Below are 16,221 nucleotides of genomic sequence, written 5' to 3'. Positions count from 1 at the left end.
TCAATAAAATCTTTTAAAAATGATTTTTAACTATCTTGCCCTATTATCCTAATAGGTGAATGATAAAATTATTGGATGTAATTCTGGGGGTAAAATAACTAATTTCAAATTTTTCTTGACATTGTACTAAACCTACAAGTTGTGGATCCCTTTATTCAGTAACATGCTATGTATGTCTTTGCCAGAATGAATCCAGCCCATACCCCTTTCCATGTTAGAATGTCCCTATTCCTCTCTCCTCTGATAAACATGGCTCCAGCAGAGGCGTATTGCATAGCCATAATCTGATGTAGAAGTCATGGAATAAACTAGACAATGGCCCCTCTGGTGAGACAGGGAGATAGTACCCTGTAATTGTGAAGTAGACTTGTGATGTGGCTGGGGCTTGGGTGGGACACTCCTCTGCCCAGACATCAGCCTAACCTCCCGCCTTAGCTAGAGTTCCTTCTGCTTTATTCAAATCATCGTTCAAAGCTGAGTACAAGTTTATCATTCTCTACGCTAGTGTTCTAACCATATTTGTGGGCCCCCTTGGTACAACTTATTTTGGGGTGGTTGATATTGCTACTGCAAATGTCATTTCCCCTCTCCAATTTTACACATGACTATTGTTGGCACACATGAAAGCTCTCGGTATTTTAGATATTACTATTTCATTCTACGATGTAAGGGAACTTTACGTTTACACCGTTTCTTAGCTGTTTCCCAAGAACATATCCATACCATCTGCAAGTAATGACAATTTTGTTTTCTTTACCAAAATGATAGACTTTTTCCTCTTTACAATCTCATTATACTGGAAAGGACACCTGAAATGATGTTTAATGATATTGGTGATAATAGGTATATTTGCCTAGATCCTGATTGTAATTGACTTTTTTCTAGTGGTTTAGCAGCACTTGTGTATTTGTTAGCATGGGCACACAGAAATACAGCCTGCTAAAATCTATTTTCCTCATTGGTTTTTAATCATGGGGTGTTTCCTTCCTTCGTATGCTCTTGATCACCTGGCCATCACTAAAATAAGGTCAGTAGCAGTACTGTCTTTAGTGGCTGAAGTCACTCTCTTTATGTCTCCATTTAATCATTTTCTTCACATACCACCCATACACTTTTATCACATTATGCTCTAGATATTGCAGATGCCTGTCGCTGCTGAGGACAGGATCATTTTTATGAGCTATTCTGGGTATCAATGAGGTGGAACAGACCCTGGGAAGCTGAAGCAACTTGTTATTTAAAAATTGGACTCTATGTTTCATGACTCTTTTCCACTTACATCTCAGTGGATTTCCACTTGAAGGAATCATTTCATTGGAGGGCTAAGTTTTGGTGATCCTGCTTGCCCAATGCCAGCGGAGTGTCTGTTGGTAAGAGAGGGACAAAGATACCTAAGTTGCAATATGGCAAAAGTTTTGGGACAGCAAAGATCTTTCCCATGAGGCTACTACTACTGTTAGAGCAGAAACACAATATAAAACTGGAAAAGGAGAGAGAAAACTTTAGGTTGTAGAAGCTTTGGCTGGGGGCGGGGTGGGACTGCTTGGCCTAGGGATCAGGATGCCCAGAGAGGTGCCAAGGCACCAAGCGGCCTTGCTGCAGTGCCACGCCAGGAGGCTCCTAAATATCAAAATGTAGAATAGGAAGGGATTTCCATAGGCATGTTTTCCAAAACCCCAAACAGTACTCACCAGTGAGAGAGACAGAAGGGTGGATTGTGTGCAGTGTGTTGGAGGATGGAGATTCTTGGGATTTTGTAAAACACTACTTTGGGTAGTTAGTTCTCCAGCTGTTGGGTGAATATGACTCAAATGCAAGTAGGCGAGGGGCTTACAGATGAAGAAACTGAGAAACAAGGGGAGGTAAGATGTCAATAGGGGGTGAAGAAAAGTGTTAAGTTACGGGCTGTACCAAGATGCCCGGCAAGGTGAAGAATCTGTTGAAGAAATCCAATCTCCCGATATGCCTCAGCGGAGATTCGGTAAGACTTTGAGCCAATAACACCCAGGATCATTTTGACAAACGCAGCCTTGGAATAAACAGGCCGGTACCATTAATTATGGGCGATGATGAAGATGCACTTGACCCTGCTGTGTGGAGAATGCGAGCCTGTGTGTTTCGTGAACCCGGTGGGCAGTGAGGGGAAACGTCCCGTGACGCCACAGCCACGTTTAGCGCCTAGGCACACGTGGAGACAGTGCTGACCCAAGTCACAATGCGGCGAATTTAACTTTGCGTGAAGGAGATCCTCAGCCCGTGATGTGCCGGGCGCCTGCGCAGTGGGCCCCAGGCGCCGCGCTTGCGGGAGCCGCGAGACCCCCGCCCCCGCCCCTCGCCCTCCGGCGGGGACGCGCACGTGGAAAGGGACGCGCACGCGCACGCGAAGGCACCTCACCTCCCACTACACCTCCGGGGCGCCTGAGGAGGGGGCGACAGGCGCGGGGGCTGCATACAGAGCGGCGGACCCAGGCGGCGGCGGCGGCGGCGGCGGCGGCGGCGGCGGCGGGCACCGCGCCTCCTCCACGCTGACTTCGGAGCTCGGGACCCCGGCCGCCGAGGGGCGGACTGACTGACGTCTTTGACGTTCCCGCCCCCGCCCCCGCCTCATCTGGTCTTAAGCTCGGGGCTCGCGGGCTGAGGCGTCTCTCTCTCCCCGCCCCTCGCAGCGGCCCTTTCTCTCCGCAGCACCTCGTCCGGCAGCGGCGGCGACCCGAGCGGCGGCAAGCGCGCGAGCAGGCGGCCTGGGAGGATGAAGTGCAAGCCGAACCAGACGCGCACCTACGACCCGGACGGCTTCAAGAAGCGGGCGGCGTGCCTGTGCTTCCGAAGCGAGCGCGAGGACGAGGTGCTGCTCGTGAGTAGCAGCCGGTACCCGGACCGCTGGATCGTGCCGGGCGGCGGCATGGAGCCCGAGGAAGAGCCGAGCGGCGCGGCCGTCCGAGAGGTGTACGAGGAGGCGGGAGTCAAGGGGAAGTTAGGCCGGCTGCTGGGCGTCTTCGAGCAGAACCAAGATCGCAAGCACAGGACCTACGTGTATGTCCTGACCGTCACTGAGATTCTGGAGGATTGGGAAGATTCGGTGAGCATTGGGAGGAAGCGAGAGTGGTTCAAAGTCGAAGATGCCATCAAGGTCCTCCGGTGCCACAAGCCCGTGCATGCCGAATACCTGGAGAAACTAAAGCAGGGCGGTTCCCCCACCAATGGAAACTCCGTGGCCCCGTCCGTGCCCGGGAGCGACCCCTAGTATGTACCGCTCCTGCACAGACCCCTCTGCTTCCCGCCTGTCCTAGAACACCTAGTGTCCGCGCGCCTCCAGTGTCCTGTGCGGGCTTCCCGGGGGAGGGGGGGCTCCTTTTGTTTCCTTGGCAGACCTCTGAATCACGCTTGCAAACTGTCTCAGTTGCCAGGCACTGTTTTCGGACAATTTGCACGTTTTTCAGATGCTTCGAGAATCGCTTCTTGGTAGCGCTGTCTAACATAGTTCAGAATGCCTAAACCACATGGGTTTTCTTTAACGGTGCCTTCACTGCTCTCCCAGCCCGTGGGGGGTGTGTTTTGCTTGTGTGTGCTCGTGCGTGTGCGCATTCGCAGTTTTGGTACGAGTCTTGTGGTTTTGTAGCGAAGGCATTTAAAATCCCATCACCTCGGCTGTCTGACATCTGTCACTCATTTTTTTCTTAAGTTGTTTCCTCACTCACAGTATTGGCCCTTGTCAGCAAGCCATTCTTGTGGTGTGAATCGATTTAAATGATCAGTTTTGAATTTTAAAAAACGATGTAAGAAATTGGGCTCTTGCTGTGCTCGACAATACTTTTATCTTTAGAAATGTGGTCTAATTTGCCCTTTTCAGAAATTTCTTTATTCATTTGTACATAATTTGATTCGCAAAAATGGTTCACACTGCTAAGTTTTGACTGCTTGCTTGAAATGGCCATTCCCCATGTAGCCCACATGTAGTTTCACACGGTATTGCTTTCTGGAGTAGCCATTTCTCAGGAAGGTGTTGTTAGACAAGCACATCCATAAATCTTATCAGGAAAACTATTCATAGAGTGTGATGTAGCATGCTCGACTTCCAACACCCATTGCCCCTTTCTGAATACCCTTAGAGCAACCATGCATGCTTTTCTCAACGAAAACTAGTTTTGGAAAGAAAGTTATTTCATGTATTTGAATTTAGCAACGTTCCAGATAAACTTCCTGACAACCTGTAACCACAAGAATGGGATCTCTATAGCGATCACGACATCCCAGTTGAGTGAGGTACCTGGATGTTCAGCTGTTACGGACTTTCAAAGTGTTAGGACACGTGAACATTCTCTCTTAAAGATTTTTTTCTTGCGTGACAATCTTTCATTTAATTTGCCTCGGTACTTGCTGGTCATCAGGCCTCCCATCTAAAATACTTAAGTCTGTTCTGGAACTATGTTTATTCCCCAGGCAGGTCTCCCGATAAACTGTTAATACCATAGTTAGCAGATTTTAAATGTTCACAGGCAAACAGCACATTGAAACGTGGAAAAGTGAAGTAAAAGGACTTTTTCATGATAGAGTTTGGTGTGATAGAAACTATATTGGGGCTTTGAAGTCAGACAAACTGGGGTTGAAAACTGCTTCCAGGTCTAGCTCACTATGTTTCTTCAGCCAAGTTATCTGTCTGATGTTCAGTCTTTTAAATATAAAATTAAAATAATAAAAATAGGTACTTCATAAGCTTCTATGAGCAGCCTTTCCTGACCGCCTGGGTTAAGACACTCCCCCGTGTGTGTCGTGGTCCCCACAGTGTGCTGTGCCTGCCTCTTTCTTTGGGTGGCTGTGTGGCCAGGCGACCTCAAACTCTCTGATGGGTGGGAAGAAGCCTGAATTATTTCCAAAAGGCTAGAATTCAGAACATGGAATTCAGGATTTTTTTTTGGTCTCAGATGGCCCATCCCCCTTTTGCAAAACTAGTATCACTTCTTTCCTGATTTTTGTTTCATAATACAGATTGACCTGTGACTCCCTGGTAGAACTGAATATTTTTAATTTGTTTTTAAAATAGAATCTTTGCCATATATAAATATCTAAATAAAGTATATATTGTAGTTAACAATAAATGTTTTCAAAGGAGTGAGTTGTATAAAAATGAGTAGCTTTGAAAAGTCAATTATAAATTTCATATTCTAAATTATGCAGACTTATCAAATGTTTTTCAAAAATTATCCGTTCCTTTTTACAAAAAAATCTTATTTTTTAAAAAGCTTTCTAAGACTTAACCTTTTCTATTCCAACAATCCAAGTCGACTAGTAGATATTCTCAGTAACCTGAGATTTTTCAAAGTACATATACACTAACTGCACAGAAAATGAATTATTGCTTTGCGACTGTTCCCTACATAAAACATCATCTAAAATGCTGCCACAAAATATCTGGGAGGTTTAATTTGTGCATGGCATTCTTAGAGATAGTAATGCACAATTTTGTGTTTTGACTTCTATGATATGTATCTGACAAATGTGAAAGTTGATGTCAATCAGTCTTAAAGAGTTGTTAGCCTGTAAGTATTTGTTGTATTTTATTCAGAAATATTTGGACTGCACAAATATCTTCAAATGTGCAATTTGTAAAACTTCCAAGGCTTTCATTTCTAAATTTCAACAGAATACCTTACAATTATCATACTGTAAGTTATGTTTTCAAACTCACAGGCAGTTTCTAATATATATGCTTCTAGAGTTTAGTCTAAAAATATTAAATGAAAAAAGCCTTTTATTTTGAAAGAGAAATCAAAAAAATTCAGACTAAACCAGTTGACACAAAGGCTAACAAATGGAATGGCATCTATAACATCCACCTTCCAAAAGTTTAATACACAGTTGGGATTTTCTGCTTACAGAGTCATTACATAGCACCCACGCATTACTTATGTGGTGATTGTACTAAAAATGTACAGGTGAATCTTTCAGCTTATACCCTTTCCAGAAAACAGTGCATTGATCAAAGATAATTAACAATTTCAGACATGAGGTAGAAATTTGTTGTCAGCATGTTTTTATAAGGGTAGTTTTCCCAACTGTACAAGTGCCTCCTCTTATCTTTAAAATAAGTTTTAAGAAGACATGTTGGAGTAAATTTTCATTTAATAGAAGATTTGTAAAGATTTCAACAATTTTATATTTAGAAACATCTAATAAATATTGGGGGATGTGTGTAAGAGCAGGAACAGGCAGCTCATGAAGTATAATAACAGCAACATTAGAGGGACCTTGTGGGACAGATGCTTTAAAGGGCTCTGAAGCTGAAGCTGCTCCTCTCATTTCCTGTACAGTGGAATCCAATTGTAAGAAAGAGCAACTCCTTCATCAATAGTTGTTTATTGGGAAAAGGGAAATGAAAATGTGGCTTTAGAGACTACCATACTAACAGCTGGCCAGAGTTTTCTTTTCCAGGGTTCCTTTTGTAGAAGCACCAAGCAAAACAGGAAGTATTTTCAGCATCATTCTAGTATTGTGACCATCTTTCTGAATGCCTATTGGTCTGTTAGACTGTGAAGTTTTTGAGGAATAGGACCCAGCCTGATTCCTGCCCATATCCTCATAGGCTAGAACAGTGATAAAATTAGGAGACATTTGTCACTGATCCAGAGATTAGAAATGTCTACTAGTGAAATCTTGATTTCTTAGCTTCATTTGGTAGCTGGGACAATCTGTTACTCCCTCAGGCTTTCATCTGGCCTCACAGCGGAACTGCATTGGATAATTCTCTGAAGGCTTTTCCAATAAAAAGTGACTAATGAACCATAGTAGACCCTATTTGCCAACTATCAAAATTGATGAACCAATAAAACTATTAATGAGCCTTTTTTTTTTTCAGATTGAAAGAATCAAGTATATGAGGCCAATGATGAATGGAATTGTGAAGCACGGTTGAGCTCTTTCATACTGTCAAGAACACAGCTCATCCTATGCTTTTGGACACTTCTTTCCTGTTTCTTACAATGACAATTCTCCAAGTTGTTGCACTACCACTGTATCTACAGACTTCTACTTTGGCACTTATGGCCTTTTTTGTGCTTCTATGATTATGTGTCTGTTATATGACCTTGAGTGAAAGGACCTTGTTTCCTTAGTCTTTTTATATATGTAGTATATAAGGCATCACTTGAAATATGGTAGATATCACTGGAAATTTGTCTAACTAATATTTTGTAGCTGCACTGAGTGATAAAGCATTGAATTTCTAATCCAGTTAGTACAATAAATGCCTTTTATGTAACATCTAACATACATGTGGCTTTTGTATATCAGGTGTCAAGTGTTTCAAGGCATCTGTGAGATATTAGCAAAAATTCTTACTCATATGTCTATGTCATCTGAGACATTATGTGCCTCCTGATGGTAGTACACTACACCACCTATGAAATATATTTGCCAAAATTTTGGTCTTAAATCTGACCATGCCTCTAGACGTAATTCGTAGTCTATAGAAAATACAGGGAACAGAGAAACATATACCAGAGAGATATATCAGCAGAATCCAGACTGCAGAAAACTCTACAGGACAGATGACCCAGTTTCTTCAGTAAGTGAATGGCCTGGATGAAAGAAAGAAATGGGAGAATGAACCTATACATTAAAAGAGACTTAAGAGACATATGAACCAGTTGTAACTTGGATTTTTTTAGACACCGATTTGACCAAACTATAAAATACATTTATAAGACAATCCAGATAATTTGAAAATTGGCTTGATATTTGATATCAGTTGGAATCATGGTATTATAGTTACATTAAAAACATTTATCATCTTTTAGAGATACATTCTCAAACATTTACAGTTGAAATGATGTCTGGAATTTGCTTCAAAATAATAAGTCTGGATGTTAAATGCATTGCAGATATTGATAAAACAAATTGGTCTTGATAATTGTTGAAACTGGGTGATGGTTGAATGATGGTTCATTATATGTTTCTCTCTACTTTTGTATGTTTGATATTTTCCATAATAAAAAGTTAATTAAAAAAGTTATCAGCCCTCTTATTAAAGCTAATATATATAAGGTGTAGATAAAAAAGAAGAGGAACATTTTTAGATCTTTTAGAAAATGTTGGCTCTGGGGTGCCACTTCTGGGCCAACGTCAAATGTAGAAAAAGAGAGGGGCAGCATACCCTGGAGTGGCTATTGTTTCCCTTGCTACAGACCAGTGAGGAGGTTTTCTTTCCTCAATTTGGCTCATTGAAATAGGAAGAGTTAAATTCTTATTTTTATCTATTAGAAAATGGGAATCGATTCTCCTGTTCTGTTAAGCAGGATTTTTGACACTTATAGTTCAGTTCATATCAATGTGAAAAAGAAGTGGAGTCTGTGGGGAACAAGTTATGGAATTTTATAAAAATCTACAAAATGCCATTTTTAATAGCTTTTTAGGGGAATAGTGGCTGCAGACTTGTTAGTTGCACATTCATTTAACTTTGAAGTTATATTTGAAGGTAGGTGAAATAGGAAAGTAAGTAGTCAACATTCCTGACTGCACTGAAACATTTTGTGTTTCATACTGCAGATATTCCTCCAATTTTGGACTGTGCTTAGAATTCTGTAAAGGCTAAAACCTACTAGGTCAGAGTCAATGAAGCTGTGCTGAAATCAACAGACATGGGGGCTGCCCTGACATTTTTCGTGAAGGAGCAGGCCCAAAGAATAACATTGGAAGACCCAGGGAAGATGAACATCTTCATAAGTATGAAAGGCTATGAAACTGAAGCTGCCCCTTCCACTCCTGCTTTCAAAGTGTGTCCCAATCCCAAGACCAAGCTGTTCCCCAGAAACAACTGCTTCCTGGGAAAGGGACAATTGAAAGGTTAGCCTCAGAGCCCTTTACTCCCCACAGCTGGGCAGAGCTTTCACTTCCAAGGTTCCTGTATTACAAGGAACAGAAAAAATCCAGAAAAAAAAATCCATTAATATTTTTCCTACAAGTTGTTTTTTAATCTGAGTTTATAATAAGTTTAGCAGATTTTTTTTAATTTTGGAAGCAAACAAAGCCAGGTGAACAGAACTGTAGGTGGTGACTGTAAGTTAAATAGTGGTTTGGAGTCCAACAAGCCATGGCTCAAAACAGGGTTGACCATCTAATAGCTGTGTGACCTCTGCCAAGTTACTTCTCTAATCTTCAATTTTCTTTTCTGTAAAATGGGGATAGTCATAGCCCCTACCTTTGTAAACAACACTGCTTCTGAGAAGCCCTTCTCGTTCTTCAAGGGTACGGTATACTCGTGTGTTCCCAGGTGCTCCACTGCTTTATTTCATAGTTCTTATGAAAGTTATATTATACTTACTAGCCTGAATGTCTCTACCATCTGGACTCTGAAGTTCCATGGCATGGGGACCCAGGCTAGCATGGAGCTTGCAACATGATACCTCATAGGTACTCACATATCATATAAATAATTGTCATAACTCCTACTTGTCAAAAATATGCTGACATTATTTTACCAGATGTTTGTGTACTGGAAAGTGTGAAAAGTGAGACACCGTAAGACTGTGGTCTGTACTCAGATTTCTCTTTATTAGGAAGAATAATGTGTGTATACTTTGTGTTTACAATTTTTTCAATATCTTCCAATACCAATTATTCCTAACTTCTTAGCTTCATAAAGTACTGTAAGGTATTTTCTCAGGTGCTAAACTAGTACCACAGCTGCAATTGAAAATTCACTGAAGGCTTCCCAAATATAAATGACTGAAAGATATGGTATTTACTCAGTTTAAGAACTGTTGAATAAATACAAGTATGCTAATTATATTATTTTATTTTATGGGTAAAAGAGATAGCAATCAGGATTATATGGTAACAAATTCACACATAGAAGACAAGGCAACACCAAGACCTAACTGATTCAACTCGTGAGGATACAATGAGCTACTTTTAGAATTAAACAGTTTATTACTTATATACAGAGTACAAAGAAGAATGAGCCAAAGGTACCAGCTCCCCAGGTCCTTTTCCCACACACCCTAAAAAACAACACAGAAACAAAAGGGTCCATATGACTGAAATGCAAGTTCTGAGATACTCCACTACTGAGGAGCCAAATCTAGACTACAGTTGAGTGACTTTATATGCTACAGCTCTATTCGGGGGGACACAGGACAGAAAGCCCCATCAGAAACTGGTAGGTGATGAGAAACTGTCTCATGACAACCTCTCATGGGTGATATAGAGGTATCTGGGAGATGGCCTTTGTAGTAGCTCCTTACAGCCTACCATCTTCTTATGTTCTGGAAGGTCACAAGGCATTTAACCAAGACTCAGCTTAACTGCAGTTCCTGCTTATATGGATACCTGCAAGGGCCCCAGACTATCATGGAGGAGCCATTTTCCTGCAACTCCACTTTCCTGTTACATACTCGGCTAGAAATTATTTCTGTAAACACAGGCTACTGGTTGTGGCCACTCTGAAGATACACAATGGACCCCAAAGAAAATTGTGTTCAGATGTTAAGACTGATGCCACTTACACACTTACACACCAAGAGGATATTCAAAGATTTATTACTCACATAACAAGGCTTTATAGGGAGAGCAGGACAGGCTTCCAAAGCTGGTTTTAAAATTCCTGAGAGAGCAAGAAAAAGAAACTGGCTTGGATTTTTATTGTGGTTAAGGGTGGGGTTGCAATGCACAGTCAGGGGCTTGCACAGTTTGAAACTCCCTCTGGCACCAAAGGAGAGATCACTCAGGGTTTTTATTAGCTTGCCCAGATGTAGAGCCAAAGGGGAAGAGTGAGAGGTGAGGCTTAAAAACTGTCAGCAGTCAAACATCAAAAAGAAAGCTGGAGACAGACTCTTTATTACAATTCATCCCTGGTGTTTGATGGCTAAAATGTACAATATTTCTTTAATTGAATTTGAACAGGTTTAATAAGCCATTAAGGTACTCTGTGAGGTCTGTAGCCTGAAGTCTATAAGGAAGGTGAAAATTCCATCAAATGACTTGCCCAGCATCGTGTATTCTGAGAAGTGAAATGAATGCCTTAGTCACAATTAACAAGGTCTTGAACTCTGAAGGGGATAAGAACTATCTCGATGAGGCCTGTATTGTAGCTTGAGCATATATAGAGGCATATGTGATCATTTCTATTTTCTTGTCTGTGAGGCAAGAGATTCCCAGAGTCTTTACCCAAAAAGGGACAATCTTGGATAAGGAATTTATGTTGCTGCCATTGGGCAAATGAGATAACCAGGCCATTGACAATGATCTAGGTTCTAAAATTTGCAGAGGGGTCCAATCATTAGCCAGGGCATCCAGTGCTAAGATGACTGCCTGAAGTTTGGACAATTGTACCTTGGGTTCAGTACTTTATCCAACACATAACAGTTAAGGGATGAAAAGCAGCAATAACCATGATTATCGCAATGTATTCATCATGTATACAAACTACCAATGCTCTCCACTCAGTTGATCCCAGGAGTGTTCCTAGACATTCACGGGGTACCTATCCCAGCCCCATAGCATCTGGAAAGGGGCTGAAGACAGGGAAGGCCATCCCACCTGCAAATGTAGTAAGACAGAGGACCCAGGTTTTGCTCTATACTATAGCAAAGAGTTTTTGATGACTGTGATGAGTTTACAGGATGCTTCTTTCCAAGGCCCAAGGCATAATTAGCTTAATATGGAGGATCACAAGTTCAGGGCCTGAGAGAGCCTCTATTTCCAGGAGACCACAGTATGTGGCTAGCAATTGCCACTCTAATATCATACAGGCATACCTCATTTTATTGTGCTTCACTTGATTGCACTTTATAGATGTGTTTTTACAAATTGAAAACAAGACCCTTCACCAGCAAAAAGATTACAACTTGCTTTATTGCAATACTCACTTTATTTCAGTGGTCTGGAACCAAACCCACAATATCTTCATGGTATGCCTGTATAGCATGGGGCCTAGTAGGGCAGTTTATTGCATCAGAGGCCATGGACAACTTATGGCTACCATGTGTGGTCCTGAGACTCCAAGAGGAATGAGAGGAGGTTGCTAAGCCTCTACAGTGAAGGAATTTCTGGGGGACACTAATAGGAGTAACACTAATAGTATTACAGTTTGAAAAAATTCCTAGAGCCTTTTGTTGGGGGGACCCATTAAAGGCAGGCTTATGTACAAGTAACAGCATAAATGTGCTAAAGTAAAATTTGTAACTGAGGAATAAGTTGCCTCCAGGACTCAAAAGGGCCTAAAAGATGTTGGGCTTGTCTTAATGTAGGTGCTCAGAGGGTCAGGAGCAGTTTCCTGATGATATCAAAGATTGGCATCTCTAATTGCAAATTGGATGGAGTCAATACTTTCCATAATATTAGTTTCGGGAATCTTAATGAGTGGGACCATAGCATTAAGGCCAAGGTAACCCATTATGAAGTCCCATTCATTCTTTCCAGGTTGAAGAACAGGCCAAATTAGGCTGTTAGATGAAGAAGCAGTGAGAATAACAATCACCCCTTCTCTAAACAGGTCTTATATAATGGGTTTCAATCCTTGAAGCCTCTGTTTTAATTTATATTGGGCTGTACTAACTAGATAAAGGTGTGGAGGATGTCCATGAGGTCCCATTTCTTCAAGCCACTTTATATTGTACTTGCCAAAGATTTAATTTAATTTCGATCTATTATTTACTGGGTCATAGAGTCCATGCCCATTGTTGGTTATTATAGGACAATGGATACTATGACCATGGGGAACTTAGTCAAGGCAATAATTATGATGATTAAGGTAAGGCATACCTGTTTGTTCTCTATGTAATATTCAATAACCACCCTGAGATCATAGGGGTTACCATGTTTCACTAGTCAGGTTTCTGCAGAGAAACAATCCATAAGGTGTTTATACATTTAGAAGAGTTGACTCACACATTATAGAGACTATTGAGTCCCAAATCTGCAGTGTGGCTGGCAGCCTGGAGATGAAGGAAAGCCAATGGTGCAGCACAGAGACCCTAAAGAACTGATGGTACATTGTGAAATCCAAAGTTAGTCTGCTGGAGAATTTTCTATTGTTGGAGGGGTAGGGAAGGGTCAGTCTTTTTGCTCTATTCAGACTTCAACTGATGGATGTGGCCCATTCATATCATGGAGGGCATCTTCTTACACAAATTTCAGTAACTGAAATGTTCATCTCATCCAAAAACACCCTCCAACTTGACACATAAAATTAACCATCATAAGTCTACTGCTTGTCAACTTGGCATCCACACACATCTCCTTAAACCATACTTAATCTCCAAGTAAAAATGATAATAAAGTCATCCTTCCACCTAACATGAAACAACTATCTTGAGGACAACCAAAAGCACATTAACCTATTCGACAGAAGTGGATGCAAAGTCCTTAAATGATGTTTTCTCGTCTCCGCGATACCCCATAACTTAAATACTATTATGTAAAGTTAACAAAATTTAAACACTATGACGTAAAGTGAATACATCTTACCTTCCATGATAAGGGGCTAACAAATGGAAGAAAACAATGAAGATGTAGATATATACCTAAACACATTCATAATAACTATAGTCCTCATTTCTATTACTGATCACATGGTCACAGTTGGTATTCATACCTTCTTTCTCTTCCTATTTCACATATTCTTTGCCTTTAATAAGCACCTCAGCTGGTAGTGGTTCTTTAACTGTTGGGGTGACCCAAACCTTCATTCCTGAGGGTCTGGACTGTTAGTAGTCCTGCCCAAATTAAGTTGTTGTAGTTTTCCATTGACTTTAATCAAGGGCATTGTAATACTAAGAGATGCCCTAAGGGATCTCCTGTATTCCAGACGTGCTCTTTCTTCTGTCCATTGTGGACTAACCAGTCCAATTTCCCCTTGGTAGTCAGGATTAATCACCCGCCAGCACAGTAACTCCCTTCTTTGCCTATTGAGTTAGAGGAATAAGGAGTCCAAAATGGACAGGTTGCAATCTTACCTTCCAGTTCAATGGAATTATTGTTGTGTCTCTTGGAGGAAAAAGCAATCCTCCCTTTGGAATTAAGACCTGTAGGCAAGCAGAGCATATGATTGTGGGAACAGGAAGCAAAAATACTGCTAGTGGATCTTAGAAGTAATAGTGAGCAGTGCTGGTGCTATTTCTACCCCTTGACTTCTGAATCCATGAGTTCTGGTTATGGGAGAAATGGCACCGTATAGCAGATTCTGATATAGAACATATACAGCCTCCTGGAGAATCTTGCCCAGCCCTGCAAGTTATTGCCACCTCACTGGCACTATAACTGAGTCTTCAAAAAGCCATTCCACAGTTCTATCAAGCCAGCTGCTTTAAGATGGTGGGGACCATGATAAGCCAGTGAATTCAATGAGTGTGGATCCATTGCTGCACTTGAGTTCCTTGATCAGAAGCAATGCTATAAGGAATAGCATGATGATGATAAGGCATTGTGTAAGTCCATGGATGGGGGTTTTAGAAGAAATGCTGCATGCAGAGAAAGCAAGTCTGTATCCAGAGTAAGTATCTATACCAATAAGAATTAAACCATAATGGAAGTTGTCCGATGGAATTAACCTCCCATGAAGTAGCTGTCTGATCACCATGGGGGAATGGTGTCATACCAGGAACTCATTGTCAGTTTTTGTTGCTGCCACATTGGGCACTCAGCAGTGGCCATAGCCAGGTTAGCCTTGGTAAATGGAACTCCATGTCGTGGAGCCCATACATAACCTCCATTCCTGCCACCAATGCTATCTTTGTTCATAAGCCCATTGGGTGATGACACGGTGACTGGGGGAAAAGGCTGACTGGTATTCACAGAAAGGGTCATCCTATCCACTTGATTATTAAAATTCTCCTTTGTTAATGTCACCCTTTGGTAAGAATTCACATGAGACATAAATATCCTCACGTTTTTGCCTATACCATGTCCCAAAACTTCCTTGTCACCAATTTTCCAATCATTCTTCTTCTAAGTCCCTTAACCATTCAGCCAAACGATTGGCCACAGCCCATGAATTGGTATAAATCAGATATCTAGCCATTTTTCCTTCCAAGAAAAGTGAAAAACCAGGTACACTGCTCAAAGTTCTACCCACTGGAAGGATTTCCCTTTACAACTATCATTTAGGAACTATTGTGCTACAGTTGTACACTTTCAGGTGTGCCTGTATATCCTGCAGAAGCATCAGTAAAGCAGGTCTGAGTCTTCTCTGTCAACTGATTAAAGAAACTTCCCATTAGGGCATAGGTGCAGGCTGGGAGAGAGGAGACAGTGTAGCAGGAGTAGGGACCATGGGCATTTGGGCCACTTTTTATAGAACTTACTTGTGCCTTCAGTGCCTGCTTATGCCTGATCATGTACATGCCATTTTTATTTCATAATGGAATATTGCCCTGCACACCAAACTTTCTGTGTGGTGTAGCTCAGGTTGCGTGGTGACTTGGTGGTCCATGATTAAACATTCATTCTTTACTAAGGCTCAATAGCAGGCCAACAGCCATTTCTCAATTCTAAGGGCCTGTGCTATGATTCACCTAGAGGGGCCTGACAAAAGCTTCAAACAACATCCCTATCTGTTACTGACACTTTAAGCACCATTGTATCTGCTAGATCATATGACCCAAGTGTAGCAAAATAGCTTGCACAACAGCCTTCTATTGAAGAATCTATTTCAGAGCCTTCCCTTGTTCTTGTCTCCACTCAAAAATAGCAGCTTTTGGGGTCCTTCAGAAAATGGGTCAAAGTAACATGCTCAAATGAGGAATATACTGCCTCCAAAATCCAAAGAGGCCCACTAGGTGTCATGCCTCCTTTTTGGTTCTAGGTTGGGCCAGGTGCAATGTGTTATCCTTCACCTTAGAAGACATATTTCAACATACCCTATACCACTGGACCCCTAGAAATTTCACTGATGTAGAAAGCCCTTTAATTTTTGTCAGATTTATTTCCCACCCCTTGGCACATAAATGTCTTACCACTAAGTCTGTAGTAGTTGCAACATCTTGCTTACTAGGTCCAATAAACACAATGTCAGTATAATGGACTAGTACAATACCTTGTGGAAGAGAAAGGTGAACAAGATGTCAAATAATTAAATTACAAATAGAGTTAAAGTGTTAATATAGTCCTGAAGTAGAACAGTGAAGGTATATTGCTGGCCTTTCCAGCTAAAGTGACCTGCTTCTGAAGAATTTTATAGATATCTATGAACAAAAAGGCCAGATCAAGAGTAGCATACCCATTACTTTG

General features: G+C 41.4%; 1 protein-coding gene across 2 annotated transcripts; it reads left to right on the top strand.

The window, feature by feature from the left end:
- Positions 1-2,607: 2,607 nt before the first annotated feature.
- On the top strand, positions 2,608-7,916 carry LOC128779120 (diphosphoinositol polyphosphate phosphohydrolase 3-beta). 2 transcript variants are annotated; one of them, XM_053917365.1, is made up of 2 exons: positions 2,608-3,243; positions 6,854-7,916. In XM_053917365.1, coding segments are annotated over exons 1-2 (495 nt in total). In that variant the 5' UTR covers positions 2,608-2,749; the 3' UTR covers positions 6,855-7,916. The 2 variants fall into 2 exon arrangements, with proteins under 2 accessions (XP_053773340.1, XP_053773341.1); XM_053917366.1 differs by lacking the exon at positions 6,854-7,916 and having other exon boundaries at positions 2,608-3,244.
- Positions 7,917-16,221: the final 8,305 nt, after the last annotated feature.

The sequence above is a fragment of the Desmodus rotundus genome, chromosome X, assembly GCF_022682495.2.
Source record: "Desmodus rotundus isolate HL8 chromosome X, HLdesRot8A.1, whole genome shotgun sequence".
Classification (NCBI taxonomy): Eukaryota; Metazoa; Chordata; class Mammalia; order Chiroptera; family Phyllostomidae; genus Desmodus; species Desmodus rotundus.
This window is presented reverse-complemented; position numbering and strand designations above follow the sequence as displayed.

Bases quoted from the DNA above. Each gene is read 5' to 3' on its own strand.
- LOC128779120 (XM_053917365.1), top strand. From the start codon at position 2,750: ATGAAGTGCAAGCCGAACCAGACGCGCACCTACGACCCGGACGGCTTC.